At 42.1% G+C, this 27,063-nt stretch overlaps 1 protein-coding gene across 2 annotated transcripts; it reads right to left on the reverse strand.

Annotated features, from left to right (window-relative positions):
• Window positions 1-2,823: 2,823 nt before the first annotated feature.
• Window positions 2,824-25,367, reverse strand: LOC119657905 (ELAV-like protein 2). 2 transcript variants are annotated; one of them, XM_038065066.1, is made up of 4 exons: window positions 24,455-25,367; window positions 4,114-4,564; window positions 3,456-3,942; window positions 2,824-3,381 (listed from the first exon to the last, which is right to left on the reverse strand). In XM_038065066.1, the coding sequence occupies exons 2-4, from the start codon at window positions 4,304-4,306 to the stop codon at window positions 3,051-3,053; spliced, it is 1,011 nt and encodes a 336-aa protein (XP_037920994.1). In that variant the 5' UTR covers window positions 4,307-4,564; window positions 24,455-25,367; the 3' UTR covers window positions 2,824-3,050. The 2 variants fall into 2 exon arrangements, with proteins under 2 accessions (XP_037920994.1, XP_037920993.1); XM_038065065.1 differs by having other exon boundaries at window positions 3,450-3,942; window positions 24,455-25,366.
• Between the last annotated feature and the right edge of the window lie 1,696 nt (window positions 25,368-27,063).

Raw genomic sequence — 27,063 nt, forward strand, 5'->3', positions numbered from 1 at the left:
AAAGTTACTATATCTCTTTGTCAATTTTGAACGCCGAAAGATTCACAAAAACTACATTAGATTGAATAATGTTAGTTTTTTGTGAATTATAATTATTTTGCATTCAAGGATAGCACTCTAAATAAAGTTAGTCTGAAGAACATTATTTACCTTAATTTATATAATGATTATATTAGATTTGAAGGATAAATGAAAATTATTCAAAAACATTCGAAGTAATACAAATTGTAATCAATTTAATGACAAAGTTAAATTCTAATATAAATTTCTTTCAAAAATTTTATTTTTCCATTTGTAAATTTGCGCTAATTTCATTAAGTTTTTAAATATTTTGTTCCTTTAATAGTTAACTTTTAAATGTATATTTTTTTGTTCACTGAATAATAGCAATTAATAATGCGATAATATTTTTTTTTTAGATTAATATTTTAAGTAATTGAAATAATCCGTTTGGAATTACACTTAATAATATAATATTTCTTTTTTTTATTTATAAAAGGTGCAATTTATCTTTTTGATTAATTTAACATTTCCTTCTATTTTAACTACTGTATGTTTCATTTAAATGCCAAATCAAATAATAATAATTTCATTAAGATTGTGCATTATATCATTTTACATCAAATTTTATTTATCATTTTTGAATACTGTTCTTTTATTTGCTTTGAAATTTTCTGCTTCTTACTAAAATGCAATTAGAATTTAGACAGGGCCACCAAAACAGAAGGGATAATATAGCGTATAATTGCGCTGAAAAACCGTTGAGTTTCTCGTTTAAGCAGTTCATTCCATTGATATTTCGGAGGAATTGTATTGTTCCAATTAATTACAATGGATTATTTTCCGAGAATGGGACGCTATACTGAATTAGAAGTAAATAAATTTTGATTTGCATTATGAGTATCTAATCTGTTTGCTTGTAACGTAATCAACTCCACCAAAGAGTGATCGTATTTAAATATCGACATATTGACCCCACGAATCGAAAAGTTATACAACCAAACTAGACGTCCACACAGGATTTTCCACATTTTCTAAAGAATTTCCACTAAAATAAACTAAACTAGAATCGGAAGAAAATTTTTCACTCATTGACAAATTTTCAACTTGATTTCTGCCTAATATATTTTTAATGATTTTATTTGTATAATTTTTTCTAAAAATTTATCAAATGACATTCTACATTATTGTTCATTGTTGTTGGTTTTATTTAACGTAATCTAAGTTGTAACCATTTTCTCTTTAAAAATACATTATTACCAATTGAACTTTCTTTCATCAAAATTTATTTTGCTGCCTATTTTATTTGAATAAATTTTGTTTTTTTAAAAAATAACTAACATTTTATTATCATTTTTCTTTTTTAATTTATTTTATTAAATGCATAGGAGTTTAAGTATATTAACTTAGTTTTTTTTTTTATATAATTTTGGTTGAAGATGTTTATGGTTTGTCCGAACTGTGCAATGTTTCTTATTGTTATTAAGTTTTGTATTTTGCGTTTCGTCGTTTCGTTATTTTTCGCAATGACCGCGTCCAGAAAAGAATTGTTACTGCTAATTTTCAATTATTCAATGTTTATATCACTTTCTATGAATTGAATCTTATATTTTGCTTTATAAAATCGCTTTTTTTTATGTTTCATGGAATGTTGGTTGCCAATAGATTATTGTTTCAAACCGTTTTTTATTTCTGGTTGAATAAAGATTCATATTTATATTTCTTTTAGCTAAATTGTCCAGTCTCATTTGTTACAATTCAAAAGTTATAAATGTAGGAATCCATTGATTTCGTCATTTATAAAATTTCAATGTTTAAATGGATGTTTTGCTATTCTGTAAATGGAATACCTTTTTCCTAGGTAGGTTCAGCTGTGTAAGTACTCAGGATGCCATCCCGCTTTTGTTTTGTTATTTTTGAACATTAGTAAATAATCATATTATTAATTGTCTCATTAAGCCATATTTTCAGCTTAGAATTTTCACTTTCGGGTACTTTTGCAGACATTTAACAAAATATGTTAGTTTTAAAAAATAGATACTAATTTATAATCACTTTTAAGTAACTTATGTGCGTTTATATTATTCTAGGGAATAAATTAGCATTATTTAACCACTATACCTAGATAGAGAATAAATACGGGAAAGAAAATATTGTTATATGATGAACAGGGTGACAATGAAGTTTGCTTAAATGTATCAATACTTTGGGTGAAGTAATTAAGCGCGTTGTAATATTTTATTTTTTTTTTTTCATTAATTTGAATGCTATCAACATTGATCACAGTTTTCGTTTCACATCATTTTCCCTCTAGCGTTTTTTGTTTTCGTCACCCTGTTCTAGACATCTATTTTTTGTATTTATCAAAACGCATGAAAGTTTTAGAGAATGGTGAAAATACGCTTATTAAGATTTCAATATTCTACTTTTGGAAATATTTAACTACAAATGAATTTACACTTAACTACACAACGGAAACCATTACTTCGGGTTTAAGTGGTCAATATGGTAAAATACCATGAAAACTGCGGAACTTTAAGTTATCCACTTGCTGAATTTTTGTGCTTTTGTGGATTTCAACTTGCAACCTATTCATATTACTATTCCGAAAGAAAGGTGAACATTTGCAGGATTATTGTAGCATCAAAATGCTTGCTTAAAATTGTAATATTATCTATCCTTCTATCCAAAAAATGTTCTCGAAAGACACTTCCAATAAAAATTAGATTAAAAATAATTAATTTAATAATTAATTAATTAATTTAATTTAATAAATATAAATAAATAAAAAAAAATATTTTTGATGGAATTTATTTAATTTATGTAATTAATAATAACTAAAAAAATGAAAACAGATTAGTATGACCCACATGCCACCTGAAGTAACAGTTTTCGCTAATTCAAAATTAAATTCCATTGCTTTTGCTTAGGTTTTTATTTATATTAAATTTTACAAGCAGATTAAAACGAAAAAACTCGAACAAAAGCATGTAAAATACATTTGATTAATCTTAACTTTTTTCGTAGATAAAAACTTAATAATTAATCATTTAATTAGTTTTATTCTTAGTATTATTCGTTTTAAAACTGACTTGTAAAACCCTATTACCAAGAGTGTAGCCATTCAATGATTGTATAGCTACCACAGCCTCATCATAGTTCGTCATCGTAACGAAACCGAATCCCTTACATTTATTAGTTTGCAAATCCTTAATAACCTTCACACATTGTACGGCACCGAATGGTCCAAAAAGTTGCCAAAGTACATTCTCTTCTGTTTCCGGTGCTAAATTATAAACAAATATACACCAACCAGAACCATTTATAGCATTGGTGGGAAGTATAGCATTTCCAAGAAGATCTCCCGTCAGTGGTGAAAATCTAAAAATTTTCAAAAAAAATTTAAATGGTTTTAGTCAACATGTAACAATGGAAGGCTAATGGGTCACCTGAACCGTCCCGTTGGGTGATGAATAGGCCCAGGGAAGCGTCGATTTGATTGAGGCGTTAGGTATGCTGCTAGCGGTGGAAGTGCCTTATTCAGATTATTGCTAGGATTATTGGCAAATTTGACTGTTATTGGTTCAGTAGCTCCTTTCGGTGTAGTCCCGTTCAGCGCTTGAATAGCCCGTTCGGCCTCAGCTCGTTGGTCGAATCTAATAAATCCTACACCCTTGGATAGTCCAGTGATGTTATCACAAAGGATCCGAGATGTTATGATCTGACCATAGGGGCTGAAGATATTCTCCAAGTCTTGTTGTGTCATACTCTTAGACAGTCCTGATACGTACAAGTTAGCACCTTTGATTGCATCGGAACTGGGACGAGCAAAAGAAACTTTTATTGTCTTATTTTGTAATCTTAAACCGTTGAATGTGTGAACTGCTTTGTCGGCATCCTCGGATCGCTGGTAGTTCACGAAACCGTATCCTAAGCTTTGCCCTGGAACAAACCAAACATTTGGAGACTTTTCGTTAGTTGCTTACACCAAGCTAGTAAAACCTGAAATCCTAAGAACAACGAAGATTTTTCAACCCTTAACTCTTCGATATTCTGAGTATCTCAAGTTTTTGGAAACTGCTAAAAAAGCAAGTTCCATGATTTCAAGCTCACCAGTGACCTTGTCCCGTATCAGTTTGCAACTCTCCAATTCACCAATGCTCGAGAATAGGGACTTGACCTCCTCCTGGGTCATTGTCTGTGGTAAATAGTTAACTATAAGATTTGTCTTGGCATCTTCTTGTCCGCTACTTATGGAGCCAGCTCGACCGTTTTGTTGACTATTATCTAAACCGTTAGCAATCATTTTGTTCGATGTTTCACGAATTTTGGTGGACGTTATTCTGTTAAATCCTTGCCGTATAAGCGTGTCACCTGATTTGTGTTAAGAGTTAACAGGTCGTTTTTCGTAGTAAGATGATTTTTTTTTTTTTGGTAGCACACTTTGCTGAATTGTTTGATTGTCCTTCAGTGTACAGATGAACTGAATTGAGAGCTATCGATGTGAAATTCGTCTAAACTTTTGATAAAATGTTATTCGGTCCGTTCGATTGAATTGAAATCTCTGAAAATTGAAATAAATTTGATGTGAATTAATTTGAAAATGCAAAGAAATCATGCTTCTTATAAGCCTATCTAAAAACTTGTTACTAGATGGGGTTGGCGCCGAGAACTGAGCGACCTAAACACCTCAAAGCTATCAGCCAATGATGGATGATTTCACTTCACTCATCAGCGCAACTTGGCTGAAATGACGTTCCCTAACATTCGTTCTTTGTGATCGACGCATCAACGAACATCTCAAATCAACAATTTACCGCTGTGTCGTCCGCCCTGTCGCCCTTTGTGGTTCTGAGTTCTAGCGGACTATAAAAGATAATGAACGGCGCCTTGCGGTAATGAAGATCAAGATGTGACGTTGAACCAGCGGTGTAGTACGTCATGATCACGTCTTAAATGAGAATGGGTCGTGATGGGGTTGCATTGATCTCAGAAAAAAATGTCTTCGGTGGTATGCACCTGAAATCGCGCTGATAAGAACTCACTTGCTAAGATTGATCTGAATATTGAAGTCGACAGGAAACGGTCGGCTGGCCAAAACAACGTTGGTTCGTCCCTACTGCATCAAGACGAGCCGACTGCGTTTCTGAGCGACGGCTTTGTTGTATGAGGTAATTGAAAGGAAGTCGTTTGTTATAAAGTGTTATCATATGGCTTAACGCCCAATTCAGAGCCCTACTGTTCACAGCTAAATAGATTGCAGCGAGCGATTAAGATAAAATGACCAGAACTGATCAACAGAAAAGGTGTGGTCTTTCATCCTGACAATGTCAGACTAAAATAATCTTTGCTGACACACCGAAAACTAAGCGAGTTTGATTGGTAAGTTTTGAGTCATGCACCGTATAGCGTATAGCCCGGACCCAATGTCAGATTTCTAGTAGAGCTACTTTGGTAGCAAAAGAATCGATCTACCGAAAATCGCTTCAACAAGTTCTGCGTCGACAAACCATAGTACTTTTACATGCATCCACACATGATAGCTAGGGATAAAATGCACCACCAAAAATGAGAGGAAGGAGGATTTTAAGGTCCGGGACGGATAACCGGCGGGAGTTGTCTGTCTTGTTGACTGGTTTGGGCTCCCGTAATGGACAGCACGGCGTCGAAACCGCTAATCGTGGGGCGGTTCGACATCTATGCGCTACGTTGATCAGGAGCCAACCTGCATCTCCAGCAACTCCGAGAGTTCTATCTTAAATCAATGATGAGGTTCCATCTCTGATGCGTGCTGATATGTTACTTCTGCAACTAAAGTGCAGTTACGGCTGTCAGATTTCACAGTCAGCAAAGGGATCCACCATGGAAAATTTGTCCGGAACGTCGGCGGGACTCATTACGGCAGGATATTGCTAGGCTGATTGAAATCGGCACTGACAATGCCAGCAGACGGATGACAAATAAAGTGCACAGTGTCTACAGGAACTATGCCATCCCCAGTGGGACACCTTTAGTTGAAATTCTGGACACACTAAATCAGAAACTTTCTGTTATATGCAGTTGATTACGCCGGTATGGGGAAAGTCACTCCAGGCTTGTCCAGAATGCAACTTACGCGAGGAATTAGCAGAGTTTTTTTTTCAGATTTCGCAACGAATCCCAACAGAGCGTACAGACAGTCCAGTTTTCGGTGACGGAAGCGAGAGAATATTGAGGTGAGCTTTGGGGGTTACCCACCCGGCATGCTGAGTAGATCACCGCCGAAAGCACCTGCCATGCCACTACAGATGGTCGACGAGCTATAAACTGATCGAAGAATTGGAGGAGGCCCTGAATTCGATCGGGTTCAGAATTTCTGGTATAAGAAATTTACCAGCGTACACAGTCGATTGGTACATAGCATAAATTAGGCCATTAGTCAGCCGGAAAAATTTCTGCCCTTCCTTACTGCGAGAATTACGTACCTTGTCTCAAAAAAGGAAACGGTGCAGGACCCCGCGGACACAAGAGCGATTACTCGCTTATCAACCCTCACAAATTCATTACGTCCATTATTAGTGGAAGGGTCACACACCTCGAGACCAACAACATTCCGTCCGAGGAGCAGAAGCGCTGCCGAGTTGGGTCAAGGGGTTTCAAAGAGCAACTCATCATCGACTCGGTAGTTGTAGGACAAGCAGCCAAAGAAATCTATTTTGTTGCTATATTGATTATGCCAAGGCTTTCCGCATACCTGGCTAATCGATGCCCTACATCTGCATCGCATTGATTCCAAACAAATAAAGTTCCTGGCGAAAGTCATGGAAGGGTAGCATAACCCCTTATCAGTGCGTCCATCTGAGGGTGACAATACCTCAGAGCCTATCCATATATGGAGAGGCATCTTTCACGGAGATTCATTGAGTCCACTTTGGTTTTGCATGGCACTGAACCCCCTTTCATGACAGCCGAATGATGCCAAAGGGCATGGTTTCGCAATCAAATACGCAATACCATGTACTTAGATGACATCAAGTTGCATGCTGGTACTGATGACCACCTTATAAGTCTGTTGCGAATAATGGACATATTCAGCCGTGATATTCGGATTGTCGAATGTTTGAGTTAGTGATCTGAAGAATGCTCTGATGTCGGAATTTGTGCGACGGACATCGGAGGTAGAGGCGTTTTTGACGTGATGGTACAAGATCATCGCCAAGTCGACTCGCTGCGCACTTATTTTTACAGCAAAGAGCAGGCGAGTCCGTTGCATGCGGCTATTTGTTAGGCAGACTATGGCCTGACCCCACTAAACTTGAAGGATCGATCTTTAAATTTTCTGAGTGGGGTGAAGTCGGACCAAGACCGGATCGATGAAAGGAAGTCGAAGGCAATGCACGGTAAACACGGGAATTGTCTTTGGCAGCCATTTGCCGAGCAGATGGCTGTACTCTGGGTAGCTCTTTGCTGAGACGGAGGGATTCATGTCTGCCAGTCAGGGCGGCGTGGTCGCTACCCGAGCTTATAAAGAGGTGATCATCAAAGAGTGGGCGGAGAACGGCCAGTGCAGAATGTATGGTTCGGCGCTAGAGACGTTGGACCATATCATTTCTGGCTGCACTGCTATGGCACCGGTGCAATAGATCACCAGGCATAACGCTGTATGTAAGGTCATCCATCAAAACCTTTCATACAAGCATGGGCTGATCATACGAACATGTCCGGTTTACCGATATGAGCCGCAAGCAGTATTAGATAGTTCTAATTACAACATGTATTGGGACCAGCAAGTCTTAACTGGTCGCTATATTCGACACAACAAGCCTGACATGCTGTTAGTTGACAAGATGAGTCGTTCAGCGTGTATTATTGATGTTGCTATCCGCCATGATAGCAACATTGAACAGAAATACGTGGAGAAGAAAGTGAATTTTGAACCAGTGGCTCGGAAATTAAAGAAATTTGGCATCTCGAGCGGGTGGTAATATTGTCAGCTACAGGTATTGTACCTAAATCCCTCACGGCTTTCTTTGATGTCCTGGGAGACTCACACAGTCTGGTTCAAATCATGCAGACCTTCCTCTACGGCAGCCTAGCGCGTGGACTACAAAAGAGGAACTAAGTTGCTTCCCAAGTGGTCCGGTCCGTCACCAAGTGGGTGTGGACTCAGGACTCCCAGCATCCTCAACAAAAAATAGTATTGTGAGGTTGGACTCCCACAGTTAAAACAGGCTATGCGGTGTTGCCTTCTTCTCGTATACCTGCCATGAAGTTTTTTGTTGTCCTTTCAAGGAATAAGTAGATGATCAAATAACTCTGAACATCTGAGGATTTCGCCAGTTATCTTCCTTTCCTTTACGACAGGCACACTGGTGGAATTGTAACTTGGATTCAAGTCTGTCAATGGTGTATTTTTATCAATTCTGCAGAGGATGCGGACAGACGATACGTCTGAGGGAGTCGTTAGCTTGAAAATCAAGGAAGCAGTGTGGTTTCCCTTTCCTAGAATTATCCGCAGGCGCTCATTGGTATGAAGAATATTTGGGATAACGCCAAGTTTTCTGCTACGGCTGCGGATTACGTGACTACTTCGGGCTGGGATGCACATATCACGGAATTGGACCAAGGGTCAGAAACTGGCAGCTAGTGAGCTGGAACAGGATAATCTTTTCGAAAGCCAGTTTCTTGGATTGGTAACAATTTCATTCTGTTATTTAAAACTTTGCGTTGAGGACATTAGAACTAAATAATAAAACGTTTGATGGAAATTTTGCCATTATCAACTAAGTTATTATAGGTCCATGTGACCATTTTTGCATGGATTTACTGTATCCTACGAGAAGATATACATATGTAATATATTGTATATATCCGAGGTATACAATGCATGTAAATCGCTATGTATAAATGGAAGAAGGCGGTCAAAGGGTAGTATAGGCCCCAGGCCGAAACATGGATCGGTATTCATCTTGAAGCATAAAACCTGGGAAACGTTTGTTGAACCAACAGCAGCTCTACTATAAAATTCTATTTCTATCTCCACGTGGGGATCGCTGGGAGTTTTTCCTTAATGGAACATTCCCGATGAAGAAAAAGGAAAACGGGTCTCCCACGTCTAAAAATAGGACAAATTGTACTAAATGATCCTCCAGTTTTGGGGTTGGGTAAGGCTGACCCCCGCATGGGAAACCAAACTTACGGAGCCACGAAATAAGCTTCGAATTGGAGGATTCTACATCTATGGATGCAGCAACGAAAACCGACGGACAATTTGCGCAAATACTCCAAGCATATCCTAGGTATGATGTCAAAATTATACTTAAGGGAGATTTTAGCAGCCAAGTAGGGACGAAACTTAGCTTATATAAAACTAGGAATGACAATGTACTGCGGATGATCCCTCGCACGAAACGGCTGTTGGAAGTATCTGGTTTGCCCGTAAAGCGGTCCACAAACAAACGTGACCCCTTCTAGACGGGATCACTTTCAACCAAATCGAGGACCTGCAAATCGAATGCTGTCATTTCTCAGCCTTCATGAACGCCAGGATATGAAGGGGACCAACATGGACTTGGAACATTATTTCGTTGGCATGGTGCTTCGAACTCGAGTATTAACATCATCAAATCGAATCCTCTCTGACAATCAAGTGAGAGTGAACACAGAAGCCATTCATAGCAGAACCCTCCGTAACACGTAAGGGGGACATGGATTTCGCAATGATCGCAAAGCGCAGACGTCCTGAATGTGAAGTATTGGTAGATTATCTTCACAGCCACCTGAAGACCGATATCATGTCCACAAACACACTTGGCATTCGGAAAGGCTGGTTCGACGATGTAAGCCTCAGTAAAGATTGAAATCTGATTTCCGACCAACCAACAACCAAACTATTGACGAGCTGGAGTTCTTGGCAACTGAAGACGACGGGCAAATGGTGCCACCACCATGCTTGAAAGAAAGAGTTCATGCAATCCATCGGCTTAAAAACCATTAGTCGCTAGGAACTGATGGAATTACAGTCGAACTGGTTAATTATAGAAGCTAACAATTACACGGAGCTGCTCATCAACTGATGCTCAATCAATGCCTGACGACTGGCAAAGAGGCAGTATTTGTCCCACACATAAAAAGGTAGATATCATGTTGCTGAGTACTATCTACAAGTTAGTTTCCGCAATCTTGCTAGGTCGGATCGTAGAACCTTATCGGTCCATACCAAAGGGTCTTCACTCCAGGCAAATCAGCATCAGATCAGATTTGCTTTCTGTGACAAACGATGGAAAAACTGTTGGAATATGGCCATGAGTTGCACCATCTTAGACGTGTGACAGACAGACAGACATCGGACTAGACGAGCGGCTCAGAGCGCAATGGCTAGGATTGATCAGGAGGTGAAACAGCAAGCTTACAAGGAAGCCCGAAGAAACCCGACGCTCCCTATACGGCAAAGCAAGAGGGACCGCTCCAAGCAACTCTGCGCAGAGGCGGATATAGACCCATGGGGAAGCGCCTACAGGGTTGTGATGGGGAGATTTAGAGGTCAGACAGCTCCACAAATAACATGGTTTGCTCCCACAGGGGAACATAAGTGTTTACAGTCTACGTACATCTTTAGATGTGGCTGTAATACCTCCAGTAACGAAGGAAAAAGTACTGGAGATTTTTGGTAGGCTGGGAGATAACAAAGAGCCCGGCCTCAACGGCATACCAAACAAAGCCCTTAAGCTGGCCGTCAAGTCAAGGAAAGATATATTCGTTGAGTTGTTTGAAGCATGCTTGGCGGATGAGATCTTTCTTGAGATATGGAAAAAACAAAGGTTGGTGTTGTTGCCTAAACCTGGTAAGCCTCCTGGTGAACCATCTTCCTACAGGCCTATATGCCACTTGAATACTATGGACGGAGAGAATAATGTACAACAGATTGCTCTCGGTGGTAGAAAGTTGGCCAGATCAACGGTCGACGCCATCCAACTGGTCACTGGTTTAGCTGAAAATGCGATGCACAGAAGGAGTGGCACTAGCAAGTATTGTGTTGTGATAACCCTTGACGTGCAAAGTTTGTTCAACTCTGCCAGTTGGAACTTTATAAGGAAGTCATTGGCTGCGATTGGTGTACCAAGTTAATTAACTGCGCTAGTCGACAGCTGTTTAACAGATAGAAGGTTCTGGTATGACACAGGCAATGGAACCAAAGAATTCATTGTCTCCGCGGGTGTTCCACAGGGCTTTGTGCTGGGGGTACTACTATGGAGCATCATGTATAATAATGTCCTCAGGTTCCCAGTTGCTAGCGAGACCACAATAATGGGTTACCCTGATGACATAGCGGTGATTGTTGTTGCAAAAGATCTGGCGGATGTGGAATTGTATTCAACCGAAGCAACCACTGCTATAAAAAAGTAGTTGGAAAATGTAGGTCTTGTACTCGCGGAGAATAAAACAGAGGCGGTGCATATCACGAAGCGGCGTAAGGAAACCACTGCCCGTATCAGAATGGGAAAGCATATCATGACTTCAAAGCCAGCAATTAAATATCTTGGAGTGATGATAGATGCGAGGCTGAATTTCAAGTAGCACTTACAATATGTTTGCGCCAAGGCGTCCAATGTTAGCATGGCCCTGGCAAGGATGATGCCAAATGTTGAAGGCCCACTATACTCGTAGACTGCTTATAGCTAGAGTGGTGAGCTCTCTACTGCTTTACGCAGCGCCAATTTGGTCAACTGCATTGCATACCGCATGGAATGCTCAAGAAATTAGCGCGGTGTATAGAAAGACCGTCCTAAGAGTGTACTGTAGTTATAGAAGCATCTAGGACGTAGCGGAATGATGCTGATCGACATTTTGGCCGATGAGAGGGCACGTATCTATCATGGACCCGATTCTTCCTCTGTTCGACAAATGAAAAACTCCGAAAGGGAGGAATCCTTAAGCAGGTGGCAGCAATGGTGGAAACAGGCAAAAAAGGGTCGATGGACCCACAGATTGATTCCCAGCATGAAGGTGGGGCCGCAGAGAACGGATGATGAGATAAATAATGATCTCGCGCAGTTTCTCACGGGACATGGTGATTACCGTAAATACCTCTATTGGTTTAAACTGAACAGCTTACCCAACTGTCCCAGCTGCGACGGTATTCCGCAGAACCCGGAGCATGTTTTTTCCAGTGTCCTAGATTTGCTGAGGAATAGCAGAGTCTAGAGGAGACATTGGAAGGAACACTAGGACCGGAAAATATAATTGAAAAAATGCTTGTATGCCAGGAGAGCTAGAATGCAGTGAACGACATAGTAGGGCGAATTCAGTGCAGATTAAGAGAAGCAGAAGAGGCTAGAAAAGCGCGGTTACCAATTCAATCGGCGGGCAAAGGGAGAGGGTAGAGTCATGCCCACCACGCGATGAAATACTTGTAGCGGTTCCGCGGGGAAGAGGACAGGAGTTAGGAGGTGATTTTAGTGGGTATAAATCTCACAGGCTGGAACATGTGTACCATTGTCTTTGGAAGGTTTCCACCTCCGGAAAAGAAAAGACAGACAGACAGACGGATAGACAAATAGTAAACCGATTTTAATAAAATTTTGTTAATAATAAAAAGTATTTTTGGAGTATTCATCTGGAAAGGGTAGGTAGGTAGGTGAAATGAGAATCTCTCTAGCCTCAGGAAGCTGACCAGAGAAATCTTCAACATCTGCTACAGGCAAAAATACTTGCGGACATACAAGGACTGCCTGAAGAAGTACAAGTCGCCAACAGGACCGCCAAGACGCGGTCTTGGTTGGACTATTGTCAGAACATCGAAAGCACAAGTGAATCCGCGAGGCTCAGTAAGATTCTATCCAAGGAACATAAGAGCCCATCCTTTTTAAAAAGTCAGAAGGCGCCTGGATGGAATCTTCTAGCGAAACCTTGGAGCTGCTGGTTCAAACCCACTTTCCCTCCAGCGAAGAGGACGGTGAGTCAGAATCTTGTTTGGAGGGTTTGTGGCAACACCAGCTGTGCGAGACTATTAAATCGGTAATTACCGAGGATGGGATCGGCTGGCCTATAAACAGCTACTCCTCATACAAGTCTCCAGGCCCAGATGGCATAATGCCTGTCATGCTACAGAAGCAGCAGGAAAGGAGTGCGCCGTGGCTTGATGAGATTTACCGGAGGTGCATTTCTTTAGAATACGTATCGCAGTCCTGGAGGCGCGCACGAGTGGTTTTCATACCGAAAGCAGGCAGGCGAGGTGAGTCCGCGAAGGACTTTCGACCAATCAGCCTGACCTCTTTCGTGCTGAAGATCCTAGAACGCGTCCTGGACATTCACTTAAGGACGATTATGGAGAGAACGCCTTTCTCTAAGTCCCAGCATGCCTACCTCAAAGGAAAATCCACAGAAACCGCCCTCCACGAGGTAATTGCACGATTGAGCGGTCGCTGCAGTACAAGCAGTATACCCTTGCTGCCTTCTTAGATATAGAGGGAGCTTTTAACAACGTCAGTACCAACGCCATCAAGGAAGCCTTGGCCGGTATTGCATTGGAGGGGTATCTCACGCATTGGATTATATCCATGCTAAGTACCAGGATAATCCAGTCGGATCTGGGAGGCAACCACTGACCAGAGCTGTGAACAGAGGAACGCCCCAGGGCGCCATCTCACCGGTGCTCTGGTTAATAGTAATGGAAAAAATTTTACGTACATTGGAGAGCAGCGGGTGGAGGTGGTGGCGTATGCCAACGACTTGGTGATATTAGTATCAGGGATGTTTCTGTCCATTATTAGTGACATCATGGAAGAAGCGTTGCGAAAGGTGTGCCTGTGGGCCGCAAGATGGTGCTATTCACCACCAAGCCAAGGATACCTGAATTCCATCTACCACGGCTGAATGAACAAAGATTGGTTCCTTCCTCTAATGTAAAGTATGTGGGTGTAATCCTGGATCCTAAGCTAAATTGGAGGTTGAACATAGAACTGAGGGTTGAGAAGACCTGTATAGCCTTCTATGCCTGAAAGAGAACCTTTGCAAAGAAATGGGGTTTCCGGCTGAGGATGGTTCTCTGGATGTACACCGCTGTAGTGCGTCCGATCCTAACGTACGGCTCTATTGTATGGTGGCAGGCTTTGAAGAAAAAGTACAATAGAGCGAAGCTTAATAGGATTCAAAGAACCGCGTGTGCAGGTCCTACGGGGGCTCTGCAGTCCTGCCCGGCAGATGCTCTCAATGTACTCATGCATCTCCTCCCCCTAGAGCTCCACATCAAATATGTTGCAGCGTGCAGTGCCATCAGACTACGTGAGACCGGATGCTGGGCAGCGAAGTCCTACGGCCACTGCAACGTCCTAGTTGGGGAAATCTGGGCAACCCCCATGGAGTATGTCACACGCAAGCTGAACTTCACGAGGAACTTTTGCTGTGGACCTTCCAACCAGGGCAAAGTGGAAGATGGGCGGCGTGTTGCAAGACTATGATACAGTATTCTTTACGGACGGATCAAAGATGGCCTATGGAGTCGGCGCGGGGGTTTTCTCAAATACACACAGTGTATCCAAGTCGTATGGTCTCCTAGGTTTCGCCAGTGTATTCCAGCCGGAAGTACTGGCGATATTGGAAGTCTGTCGATGGCTGGAGCGTGATTCGAGCCCCCAAGCGTAACATAGCCATTCTGACCGAGAGCCAAGCGGCCATCACGGTCTTGTACTCAACAACGACATCTTCCTGGCTGGTGGGGCAGTACAGAGACGCGCTTAACCGTCTGGGCGGCACGCTCAAGGTCACTCTCCTCTGGGTTCCCGGGCATAGGAACATTGAGGGGAATGAGCGGGTTGACGGATTGGCCAGGCAGTCCCTCGGCGAATACAGTTGGTGTTCCGCTGGCGGCTGTCGAGGGCCGAGTCTACTCGCAATAGCTAGCAGCCGTGGGCCTGAGATGGCGAAGGTTTGCAAACAGTGCCAAGTCAATTTGGCCCGCTAATAACATAGCCTGATCACGAGAGCTCCTGTGCCAGATACGTGCAAATGCATTTAAGATTACGGCGGTCTGCACGGGGCACTGGCCCATAGGGGACCATGCCGCCAGGCTCGGCTTACCTTACAACTCGCATTGCCGAAGCTGCGGAGAAGGCACTTTTTCTGCGATTGCCCAGCTCTGGCTAGAGTCAGGCTGCGAACACTGGATAAACCATTCTTTGGGGACCTCAGAGAGATTTCTAGCTGCAGGATGGGAGAGCTACTTTCCTTCGTGAATGCTAGGGGCTGGCTCTGAAGATCCGAGCCGGCTAGACTCTGCCTCCCTCCTGCCATAACAACAGCCACGTCTTAGGAGTTTGTAACATCAAAACGGCGCACCAAAGCGCTAATTGGGCTCCTCGGAGCGGCCACTGATACCTACCTACCTACCATCTGGAAAGAGGTAGTATCTTTTTCATCGAAAAGCCTTTTTAAACTAATTCACTGAACGAACGAATGTTTTTATCGAGGAATAATTTAGCATTTACTGCTCCGTACAAACCAATTTGAATAGTCCTTCCATTGGGTCAGTCTAAAAGTCAGGTGATACTGCCGAATATGCATTTAGGTATATACATTCGGAATTATTGGTCATAGCACTATTGAATACACATCCAAAAGTATTTTAATTCCCATTTTATATTTCCTTCATTTGCATTTTTCACAAAGCCCTAATTGCAGGCTCCTGCACTACGAACCTACTGCCGAAAACAATTAGCGATTTTGGGGTGGAGTTGCCTGCAAGCGCTCAACAAACATCATTAGTAAATTCCATCATTCAGGAGTAACCAGAAGAAGGAGAGATTTGCATTATTGATTTTCTTGGTCTTCCGGTTTCCTGGTCTTTCACTTTTCTGCATAAAGCTATTCCCAGCATTTATACTATATGACATACCCTAGTAACTTCACCCGGGGACCGGCTTCACCCCGGGGCGTGATTTTGAAATGGTGCCAAAGTGACCCGGCTACATTTTGTGTTGGGGAAGCTTTTTGGAAGGAACTTATCAACGTAATTGCCCCTCCGTGGAAAGGATGAATTTTACTTTATTATGTTGCCAAACTTAGGTATGATTTGTTATATGAAATTTGATTGAATTACGTATACATATGTGTGTATGCTATGTATCTTAGCGCAGATAAATTTCTAGGAGAAATCACACGCTTGTTTCAATCGCAAAGGTATATTTGCGCTCAGTAAACTGTGGCAGTTGGCATACAGTTGTGTGAGTTAGATAAATAATGAAACGAAAAATTGTGATTAATCAAGCAATGCTCGAAATGAAGGATGGATTGCTTCTTCAGATGTTTCCGATTGGGATTCTTTGAGAATTATGATCAATGGTTATTATAAAGATAATTTCATTTCTGGTCAACTAAACATTATAACAGCGTTTGGTTTTCATTTTTTTTTCCAGTATACAAACGTATTTCAAAATGTAAAATATAATTGAACTTCTTCTTATTATTAACCTAATTTCGGTTATTTGGACAAAATATCCCAGATAATAATTTAGTCTACAGGAATTTCAAATGATTTAATTTAAATCAGTTCAATGTCTGTCTATCCGCCTGTCTGTCTTTTTTGTAAGGAAATGGGGGTCTTTAAAAGACACTGTGTGCACTCTGCCCGCCGGGACCCCATCAGGTGAGGTTTCCAATCTAAATTTTCAGGTTTTGGCGGTACCCTCCATGGACAGCGCAAATCGGTCAAAATAATAATTGATCTTTCCATTTTTCCTCTTTAGCCACCCCCTGTGAGTCCAACGACCCTTTTCGATTTTCGACTGGTTTAAAGCTTTGTGTAAAACAAAACCATTTACAAGCGACAGCTTTTACCTAGTATAACGTTGTTAGTAATAGTGCGATTTTCACCAAATTTGGCAGGATCATGCTCTATGCTGTAGCTTATATTGCGTGCAGTATGTTTATGACAAAGCATCCACTGCAAGTGTGGCCCTGGCAGGGATGATACCGAACGTGGGAGGGTCACAGCATGCTTCAAGGTTGCTTATAGCTGGGGTAGTGTGTTCGATCCTGCTCTATGTATCTCCAGTTTGGGGAAAGGCATTGCAGGTTGCATTTAACGATAACAAACTGAGTTCAGTCTACAGAAGAACATCCCTAAGGGTGTGCTCGGCATTCAGGATGGTCTCAGATGATGCAGCATTCGTCATCTCTGGGATGATGCCCATTGACATCTTGGCAGATGACGAATATATATAATGCGAAGTCTACCTCTCCTTTATCGCAGACGAAGAACACCGAAAGGGAGAGATTTCCAAATAGCTGGCAAGAGCGTTGGGAACGCTCGGGAAAGGGTCGGTGGACACACAGGCTCATCCCTGCCATCAAGGAATGGTTAAAGAGACGGCACGGTGAGATTAATTATAATCTTACTCAGTTTCTCACGGGGCATTGAGGATATCGCCAGTACCTCTTCAGGTTTAAACTAGATACCTCACCCGACTGTCCAAACTGCGATGGAGTCCCAGAGGACCCAGAGGACCCAGAGCATGTATTCTTCCGATTTCTAAGGAAGGAAAGGAAGAACCTAGAGGAGACTCTAGGAGAGGTGCTCATACCAGAGAATCTGGTGCGAAGAATGTTAGCATGTCAGGAAGACTGGGATGCGACCAACTCCATGGTCGTATCTATCGCGACCAAACTCCAAAAGGCAGAGGAGACTAAAAAAACGCGGGTACCTACGCCGCATAGAGACGAAAGGTGACCAAGCTAAAATGAGCTGACTCCGCCCCGTGATGTAATACCGTACGGTGGTTCCACAGGGCTTGGGGGGAGTCAGGGGTGGTCTTAGTGGGTTACAATCCTACACGGTGGCCTGTCCAGGCCAGAGTCTTTTGAAGATTTCTACCTCCTCAAAAAAAAAGACAAACAGACAGACAGACAGTAAACATTTAAATGTGCCTTATTGGTTATCTGCAAATAGAAACTGCTCATTCCTATATTTTCATATGTCCCATATGATTCTTGTCTGGTCGACATTGCTGAATGTCAATTTGTGACTTTTAATTATACCCTGATGTTCTTCACAAAGAATTGCTAATATCACTTTAGGTTCTATAATAAAGTAGGGCTAAATCGTCAAACATGCAGTCATAAGGGGATGATATTATTATTATTATTTGTCCTGTTTAATTCAGTCGAAGAAGTAGGTCGAAGGTCGACGAAGCACTCCTGGGGAGATTGATCAAATAAAGAATGTCAAATAAGGGGCAGCAGCTCTTGTTCAGAGGAAATAACTGGCAGAATTGACATTCGTCTTTAAGCTACCCATTGTCAATGCCTCTCTGAGAGTCCACAGACTTGTTAAGAGTCCACAGACTTGAATGTCGAAATTTGAACTCATATCGGCAGGCGAACATTTTTGTATAGCATTGCTATTGTCCCTTAAAAGAAAGAAATGAAAACCTTAGTAAGGATTTTGATGGTACACTCCAAACTATCATTTGGAGAAAATTGAGCGTTGCGTTGGAATACTTGGAGCTAATGTGTTGAAGAAAAACAGCTTTATATGCAGCTGTTCGGTTTCCTCACACCTTAGGCGAAGACACCTTGGACAGGTATTTTTCAATAATATGTGGCAAACGTTTTTAGATTCGATCGGGGTCCAATGTAGAAGGCCTGAATGCCTGGAGTTGTAATTCTGCCATACATATATAGGAATATGATAAATATTGAGTAGCGAAGTATAGTAATTTGTGTGAAGGATTGAATCAAATCTTTTAGCAATACGAATGTTCGGGTATAAAGGTTTTGTGTTCATCTCATAAGAGGAATTTCCTACGGATTATGAACTTTATTTGAGCAAGTATCGGAAAGGGACTTTTTGAGGCCTAGATTTGTGATTTTTTGGAATTTTTCGGTTGGATAGGTTCTGAAAACGAGACCTGTTACACTATTCGGGCATACATGTTGAGTTCTCCCTCCCCAATGTTTCACCTAATATCAGAAACAAGATCAGTTTCGAAAAGTACTAACTGGACCCTTTCATTTCCTACCCTACATCATCATATTTTACACTCCTTTTTCACATGTATGGGGAGCTCCCCCTTAAGCTCAACGAAATATGGCGCCACTTGCTGTATGTAAAGGGATTCACAGACCACGTGCTTCTCACCAAACAAATCAGACTTGCCGAGAGTTCTGGCGACTGCCACCCGAAATGCAGCACAACGTCGCCTCACATTCACACGATCCCTTGAGCTGACGCAACTACATACCTGGTCGATAAAGGCCCTGAAATTTCGGTGCTTCCTGCATCCCGTCATCATAGTTCAATACAGCAATCGTTAAAACTCGCTGCAGCAAATTCTTCGTCGATTCGCAACGTATGGCTACAGGTAGGTAGACTTGAGTTTAGGACTTGGACGAGCGTTTTTTTGGCGCTTCATAATCGCGGACATCAGCATACCCATCTTAGGCGTGGATTTCCTGTGCCACTATGGGTTGCTAATGGATATATAAAGTAGGCCTTCCATTGAACTATAAGTTTCTTTAGGTCATCAGGAAAAATCTCACACTGCTCGCCCAGTACTCGTTCCTTCGTTTTTGAAGACGTTACCGATGCACGTATTCGCGCACTTCATCAAAAATACGTTCAAAAATATGTTCAGTATCACATCATCACTACTGGTTCTCAATTTATCTTTAAGGTGAGTCCATTACCACCGCAAAAGCTCGCAGTTGCGCGGAGATAGTTCAAAGAATTTCTTAAGCAGGGTATTTGCAGATTTTCAAACTGTTATTGGTCGTCGCCACTTCACATGGTCCAATGGCGAATGGAGACCTTGTGGCGACTACAGACGTCGAAATGCTCAGACGATTCCAGACCCATGATTTTGCGCACTCTATCGCAAACTGCCCTTATTTTCTCCACCTTCAATTTAGTCAAGGCTTTTGAAGACATTTCGAAAACGGCAATATGCACACCTTTCGGACTCTCCGAATTCACTAGGATGCCTTTTGGAGTGTGCAATACGGTGCATACCTTTTAAAGGTTCAAACACTCTGTGCTGTGCTCTGTGCTTCTGTTTCGTATATTTGGATGATGATCTGGTCGTGTTTTTCTCTGAGTCCGAGCATTTAGAACACCTCGAGTGCATTTTCAACGTTTCCTTGAGGCTGGTCTACTCCTTAACGTTGAACAGTGCAAATTTCTACAATCGCAGTTAAGATGACGACTCTATAGTCGTTTCTTCCCCGCGGCCACCATCAATCGATCCTTAACGCCTTCTTGTGTAGGCCGAAAACCAAAGATTCCCGTCTGATTGCGTGGCTCCCAGAGGCTGTCCAGGCATTTGAGACCACCAAGCAACAGCTGGGGGATGCTACAATTCTGGAATTCCTTCAGCAAGATACACCCCTAGTCATATTCGTCTATGCCTCAGATATTACCGTAGGTGCTAGTCTCCACCAAAAAATTAATCAAATCTGGCAGCCGTTGAGATTCTTCTCCAAACAGCTCTAACCCGTTCAAGGGAACTACAGCACCTATGATCGTGTGTTACTCGCTGCGTACCTCGCAATTAAGTATTTCCGGTATTCCCTTGAACGCTGGCTTGGCTTTTGTTTTGAAACAAAATCCCGACAACGCGTCCCCTCCCAAACTTCGGCACTTGAGCTTTATCAGCCAGTTTACTTCCGACATTCAACACGTGCCTGGAAAAGGTAACGTGGTTGTTGACCCTCTGTCACGTGGCACGTGGCAGTTGCCGAGGCACAGACGGACGACGCAGTTCTGCAGAGCTAGAGGACCAACTCCAAGCACACATTTGGAGAGTTTCCTATCTTCTGCTCAAAATCCAGTATATACTAAGAGACCTCAAACATGGGACCAAGGTCATATATTTCGGCTGATTTGCAAAAGGAAGTATTTCACGTCGTTCACGATCTGGCGCACCCATTCGCATTCGGATAACAAATCGGTTAGTAACGGTGAAGTCAGGACGTCAATGAACAAGGACATTAAATCTTGGGTCAGACAGTGCATCTCATATCAGAAGTACAAAATTACAAAGTATGTGAGGAAAAAGGTTGGAGTGTTCCCTCGGTTCACCAAGCGCTTCCAGGCAATCCACCTCGACATTATTGGCCCTTTGCGAGACTCGCCTAGTTTCAGGTATTGCCTCACAATCATCGATTGTTTTACGCGATGGCCATACCGAGAGACATTACTGCACAATCTTGTGCAGAGGTCCTTTGTCGAGAATGGATTCCACGCTTTTATGCCAATTATAATCACCTAACAAGGAATGCAGTTTGAGTATTCTCTTTTCGCAGAGTTGGGCAAATTTCTTAGCTTTAAACGCCACCGGACAACCGCGTACCACCCGCTGTCCAATGAGATGCTTGAAAGGTGGCACAGGACGCTGAAGGCCGCTATAATGGGCAAAGACGACCCTTATTGATCGCAGGTCCTGCCTCTCGTTCTACTTGGCTGGACAGCCAGTTAAGAAGAATTTGCTGCAAGTCCTGCCGAGCTAGTATACGGGGAGAACCTTAGACTCGCCTGCGACTCTGTTCTCGACATCAGGTCAGGACTTTACCGGCTACCGGCCTGTTGCGTCTGTTGAAGGAAGTTGGATCAATATCCCCAGTCACAAAGCTTCTCCTGATTACTGGGTTCATGGAGAGAATTATAGGTGGAGTATTCGAGTTGCTCGTTTGGTTAGTCCGATTTGTTCAGGACTCGAATCCCAGTTCAAGTGAAGCTTTGCGGAATATTTCTTGCCTAGTTGGTAAGGCAACTCGGTTGTTTTTTCACTATCACCCGATATTGATTGACGATGTTCTTCTACGGAACATGACTTAGTTCCGAAAAGCAGGTTATGAACGCGTCATGGAGCCGGTATCTGTACCCTGATCGATTCCGTTCCAAATCAATGACACGGTAATAGGCGCAGACGATAAATTCATTTATTTGATTCGCCCAAACCATACCACGCCTAGGTCCTCTATCCCTGGTGGTTGACGGCATAACCGCCAAAACATCCAAGGGCCAAGAGACGCTCTGATGTTGTTGAACGACTCTTAATCGTGTTGGGTACTGTCTTCGTGTCCCCGGGTGTTCCATTAAAAGAATTTGAAATATTATCCCTAATTTCTTTCCCACGGGTAGTGAGGAAACAGTCAGCCTTGCAACAGAGCCCTAGAGTTGCAATGCCCCATGGTTGCCTCCGAAGGTAAGGAAAGTATTTGGAAGGGGAGCCGGTGAAATGCAGTGTAACGTTACTGCAATTCATCCGATAGCGATAGTTTAAGCGAATAGCACATCCAGTGGCATTTACTGACATTCAGTGTTAGCTTGTTGACCGAACATGAGCGGACCAAATTAGCAAGGTTGGACTGTAAGAGAGCACGGTCCAACGGAGACGCAACTGAGGCAAATAAAATTGCGTAACGCAAACACAGGTGAGGATGCAGCAAAGGTCATTGATAAAAAGCAGGAAGATTAGGGGGCCAAGTATACAGTCTTGGGGAACACCAGAGGAAGGAGAGAAGGAAGTAACCATGAAAAGAAACTTAGCAGGAACGGCATGAGACTATCTCTGATAAAGCCAGGAGATGATTTAGGGTGGGAAGTTGAATAATGAGAGTTTAGTGAGCATAATAATATGGTTAACGGTATCAAAGGCTTTACAGTAATCAGTATAAATAGCATGTCCCTCCTGTCGTGAATTAAAGCATTTAGCCACGAAGTTGGTAAAGACCAGAAGGTCTGAAGTCGTAGATCTATGTTTCATGAAACCATGCTGCGTTTTGGCAATGAGGTGACCGAAGTTATGTTTGCAGAATTTTGGGGCAAGAGGAAAGATGAGAGAGATGGGCCGGTAGTTCACAACAAGAGAAGGGTCTCCGCTCTTGAGGATAGGGATGATAAGTGCCTCTTTCCAGAGATGGTGAAAGAAGCATATACATAGTATACGAGTTGGGTACATCCCCTAATTGCGCCAGTCAAATAAATATCAAAAGCAAGAGAGAGGTGAGGGTGCTTTAAAAGAAATCTAAGGAGAACGAGGGGGGGGGGGGGGAGTTAGCCAGAATTAATGTGACTGGTTGACGACAGGGGACTGGGTTATGTCGGACCTACATAGCTTTATATGAAAATCAGAGGTAAACGTCGTTGGTCTTCTGAATGACGATACAAATGGTCTTAGTCCTAAAGACTAATCATTCGGATTTCAAAGGGAATAAGGGAAGCGCATGGTGTTATAAGAATATTTGACATCAAAACGTTATTAACATCAGCATATTGGTCCTCTCGACAGGTATGACAGAAAGGTATGCAGAAAAAGTAAATTTCGCATATACGAAACGATGGCAGGGCTTGCGTTACAGAATGGATGTGAAATGTGAACTCTAACGAAGGCACTGAAAATCAGAATTTTTCAGCCCCGAATACTACTTCCCATAATTGGACCAGTAAAAAATGGACCACACAATTTTTGGAAGGAAAGGATTGGGAATTGGTTTAGCCACACAATTTAGACTCCTATGTATATGTATGGACCAGATTTTGTACAGAAGTTCTGAGAATGGTGGAGCGAGTAGAGCCTTCTCCGTAGAGATAAGTGTTAGTATAGTATGCATTCTGAAATTTGCATTGGAAGAGTAACTGCGCAATAAAATATGGTAAGTTCTTATCTTCCATATTGGCTGGGGTTCCCAGTTGAAAGTTCTAAGATTGACAAACCCCTTTCCACCCAATTCCGTGACGACAGCTCATCCAGACAGATAGGCGCACAGTTAAGCAGACAGCCTGGCGGACAATGTATAAATTCTGACACATATCGTTAGTGTGCCATATTTGAGTCATTGAACTATCTTCCCCAAAATTGCAGCCTCACTGATGCTATGCACGCTGTATTCCCAAATCCTTAATATTAACTAGTAACAGGCTCAGAGGCTGCTATTCTTTCAACATTCCCGCGAACATGTCATTAGTTCTGTTCCAGCCCAATCATCCCCTTGAATTGATCCTAGATATTAAGCCCCCTCGAATTGATCTAAAGGAATTTCGTATCCTTTCACGAGCATCCATTCCGGCGTTTCCAAGCATGTTCTTGAAAATAGTACTCATGTCCTTATCCAGTTTGCACCACGCTCCGTTGTTCACATTTAACATTTCCGAATGTCCCGGGGAATTGTGAGCGGCTCATTACGCATGTACACATGTAATTCATTGAATTTTCCCGGGCCAGGGGAAAATATGTACGAGAACCAGCGTGAATGGTAAAATCGGAAGGAATGGGATGGGAAGGACTATTGCCGGGGACAGGGACAGTGTAACTATATAAAAGCAAATCTACCGGCGAAATCGTGTACAAATACTATGAAGGGAAAAAAATCGGAAAATTCGGTACAGTGGGTGGGGCTTGAGGAAAACTTTGTCTTGTTCGGGTGAAGGGATTGAAATTATTTTGTTTAAGGATTTTATTAAATGTGGAAATGTCGTTACCGTATTGCACACGAAGTTTTGTTGATTTTTCTGATGATGTTTGTGAGATTGGATGCGAAGTCCTTGGAGTTTTCCCTCACTTCCGGGTGGATGTGGCCGCCTTATATTATAGTATTGCTCTTCTTCGTATTTTCTCTAATTGTATATTTCCGTTATAAATTTTCAATACTCCTAATACTTATATATTTGTAGCTTCACGTAATTTCGGTAAAATACTCCCAAAAATTTTCCTCCCATGGATTGTAAGAGTAGTAGTGAATGTTAGTATTTCGCTAATGGAATTTTTGTAAATTTTTATCAAAGTACGAGTATCTTAGCTCACTTGTTACAGTAACTTTTAAAATATTAACTATTGCTCAACTTTATCTTTTATCTTTTCGCTGCAGCACACTAGCAAGCATAATCTTATCTGCACAGCGGACAGACACTAAATTTTGCTAAAATTTCACTATGAAAAGAGGAGGGGTCGGCTTATTTCGCGGTTACGGATTTTACGCGAGAACCGATCAAATGATACCGTGGAAAGTGGAAATTGCACTATAAAACGGAAATTTTGACGGTAATGAAAGGAAATTCGAACACCGATCTTATAAATGCGGCGACATTTGCACCTTTTGGAAATTGGAGTCCCTGGATCACGAGGGGGGGCTGGCTAACTTTTCAACTCGGCAAAATGGGGATGAACGCTTCACGATATTCACGACCCGTTTCCTTTTGGATTTGTTTCGCACGATTTTCAAAATTTCAGATCGATTTTGCAATTGAGCCTTCAAAAGGAAATTATTCTAACCGAAAAACCATGAAAATTGATATGGATATGTGTACGTACACAACAGAGAGGCCGAAAAACTCAAGTTCTAATGTGGTGTGTTGTGTCTAGTAGAATAGAACTTAACGCGAACAGGGTTTGTTAGGACTATGGAAAATTGGAAGTATCTCGTTGCTCAGGTGATTTTCCCGTTATTTGCTGGTGGTTCTTGAGTGGAAAATCACGGTTTTCCATCTCAGTTGCACCCGCAATTGTGGAAATCAATGTCGTTCAAATAACTTGGGGTGAAAAGAGACAGTTTCAAGTGCGGGGACATCCAATCGATTTTCCGAGAATTGTTGAATGGCCAATTTGCGCATGTCTTGGAGCTGTGAATGAACTTTCCCGAATTTTCCCAGGCATTTCCAGTTGTAGCACACCTACTTTCCTGAGCAGCGTTTTGACCTGATATTTGTGTAAGCAGAAGCACGCGTTTATACGCAATAAATGGGTACTCCCAATGTAGTGTTGACACCTTTTTGAAAAAGGTTGAAAATCAAGCCTTCTGTCAATTGAGTGGGTTATTTCGGGGGTAGTTTTGCATAGACTATCATACCATGCACTGTTCTACGCTGTATACCGTTGAAACACATGAGTAAATCCAAAACCCACCCCACCTGCAATTTATCTAATTGATAACTCTAAGATAACCGACCAAACACGATGAAAGGATGGTTACACTTATATCGTTGTGCAGGTAAAGACGCAAGCGTGTAACTCACCCGGAACTCCAATTTCGGAAGCTCAGCATTATATGCAAATTATTACGTCATGAAATTGCGCCGAGTGCACAGGGATATGATGAACTGATTTCTTGGAATAGGTTCGTTTGGTGGGTCGAGTACCAAACAGCATATACACATTCCTTGGGCTTTTTTTTTCAAGCCCGGTACCACCCGGCCGGTTTAACCATTCTAGGTGTTTTGTGGGTGTACAATGGCACGAGTACAATAGGATACTCAAATGTACACATAAGTGGGGTGAAAGTGCGATAGCTCGTTATCACATTGAATGGAGATGGTGCTATTTTAGATTAAAAATTGAAATTGACGATATTAGAAAAGGATGGTATTTGCAAGGATGCTATTAGGTAGTTTAAGGATGGATCAATGTGAAGTAAAGGATTGTTATGACTGAGCTTTGGATGTAGGAAATATTGGTCTTAAAATGACAATAATGTGACTGCGATGGTCAAATGACCATCACAGGAGGTACATGCTGTTTATACTGATTTCTCCAAAGCCTTTGACACCGTTGACCATAACATTCTCCTCTCTAAACTTTCTTCGCTAGAGTTCCCTCCCTCAGTCATCTCCTGGCTTTCCTCCTATCTCTCATACCGTTCCTGCAAAGTTTCTTTTCATGGTCACTCATCTGGTTCCTTCTCTCCTTCCTCTGGTGTTCCCCAAGGCTCTACATTTGGCCCCCTACTCTTCCTGCTTTTTATCAATGACCTCGCCTCCATCCTCACCTGTCCGTATTTGCTTTACGCAGACGACCCTAAATTGTTTGCCTCTGTTTCGTCTCCATTGGACTGTGCTCTCTTACAATCCAACCTTGATAATTTAGCCCGTTGGTGTTCGGTCAACAAGCTAACACTGAATGTCAACAAATGCCACTGGATGCGCTATTCCCTGAAACCCTCCCCATCATCCTTTTCCAATTCTCTCAGTGGTCAACCCCTTTCACTACTGACCTCCTTCAAAGACCTGGGTGTAATATTCGACGATAAACTTCATTTCAATTCCCACTTCGTTGACATCATCAATAGAGCTTCCAAAATGTCTGGTTTTATCCTACG

This window comes from Hermetia illucens, chromosome 5 (assembly GCF_905115235.1).
Source record: "Hermetia illucens chromosome 5, iHerIll2.2.curated.20191125, whole genome shotgun sequence".
In the NCBI taxonomy this organism is placed as follows: Eukaryota; Metazoa; Arthropoda; class Insecta; order Diptera; family Stratiomyidae; genus Hermetia; species Hermetia illucens.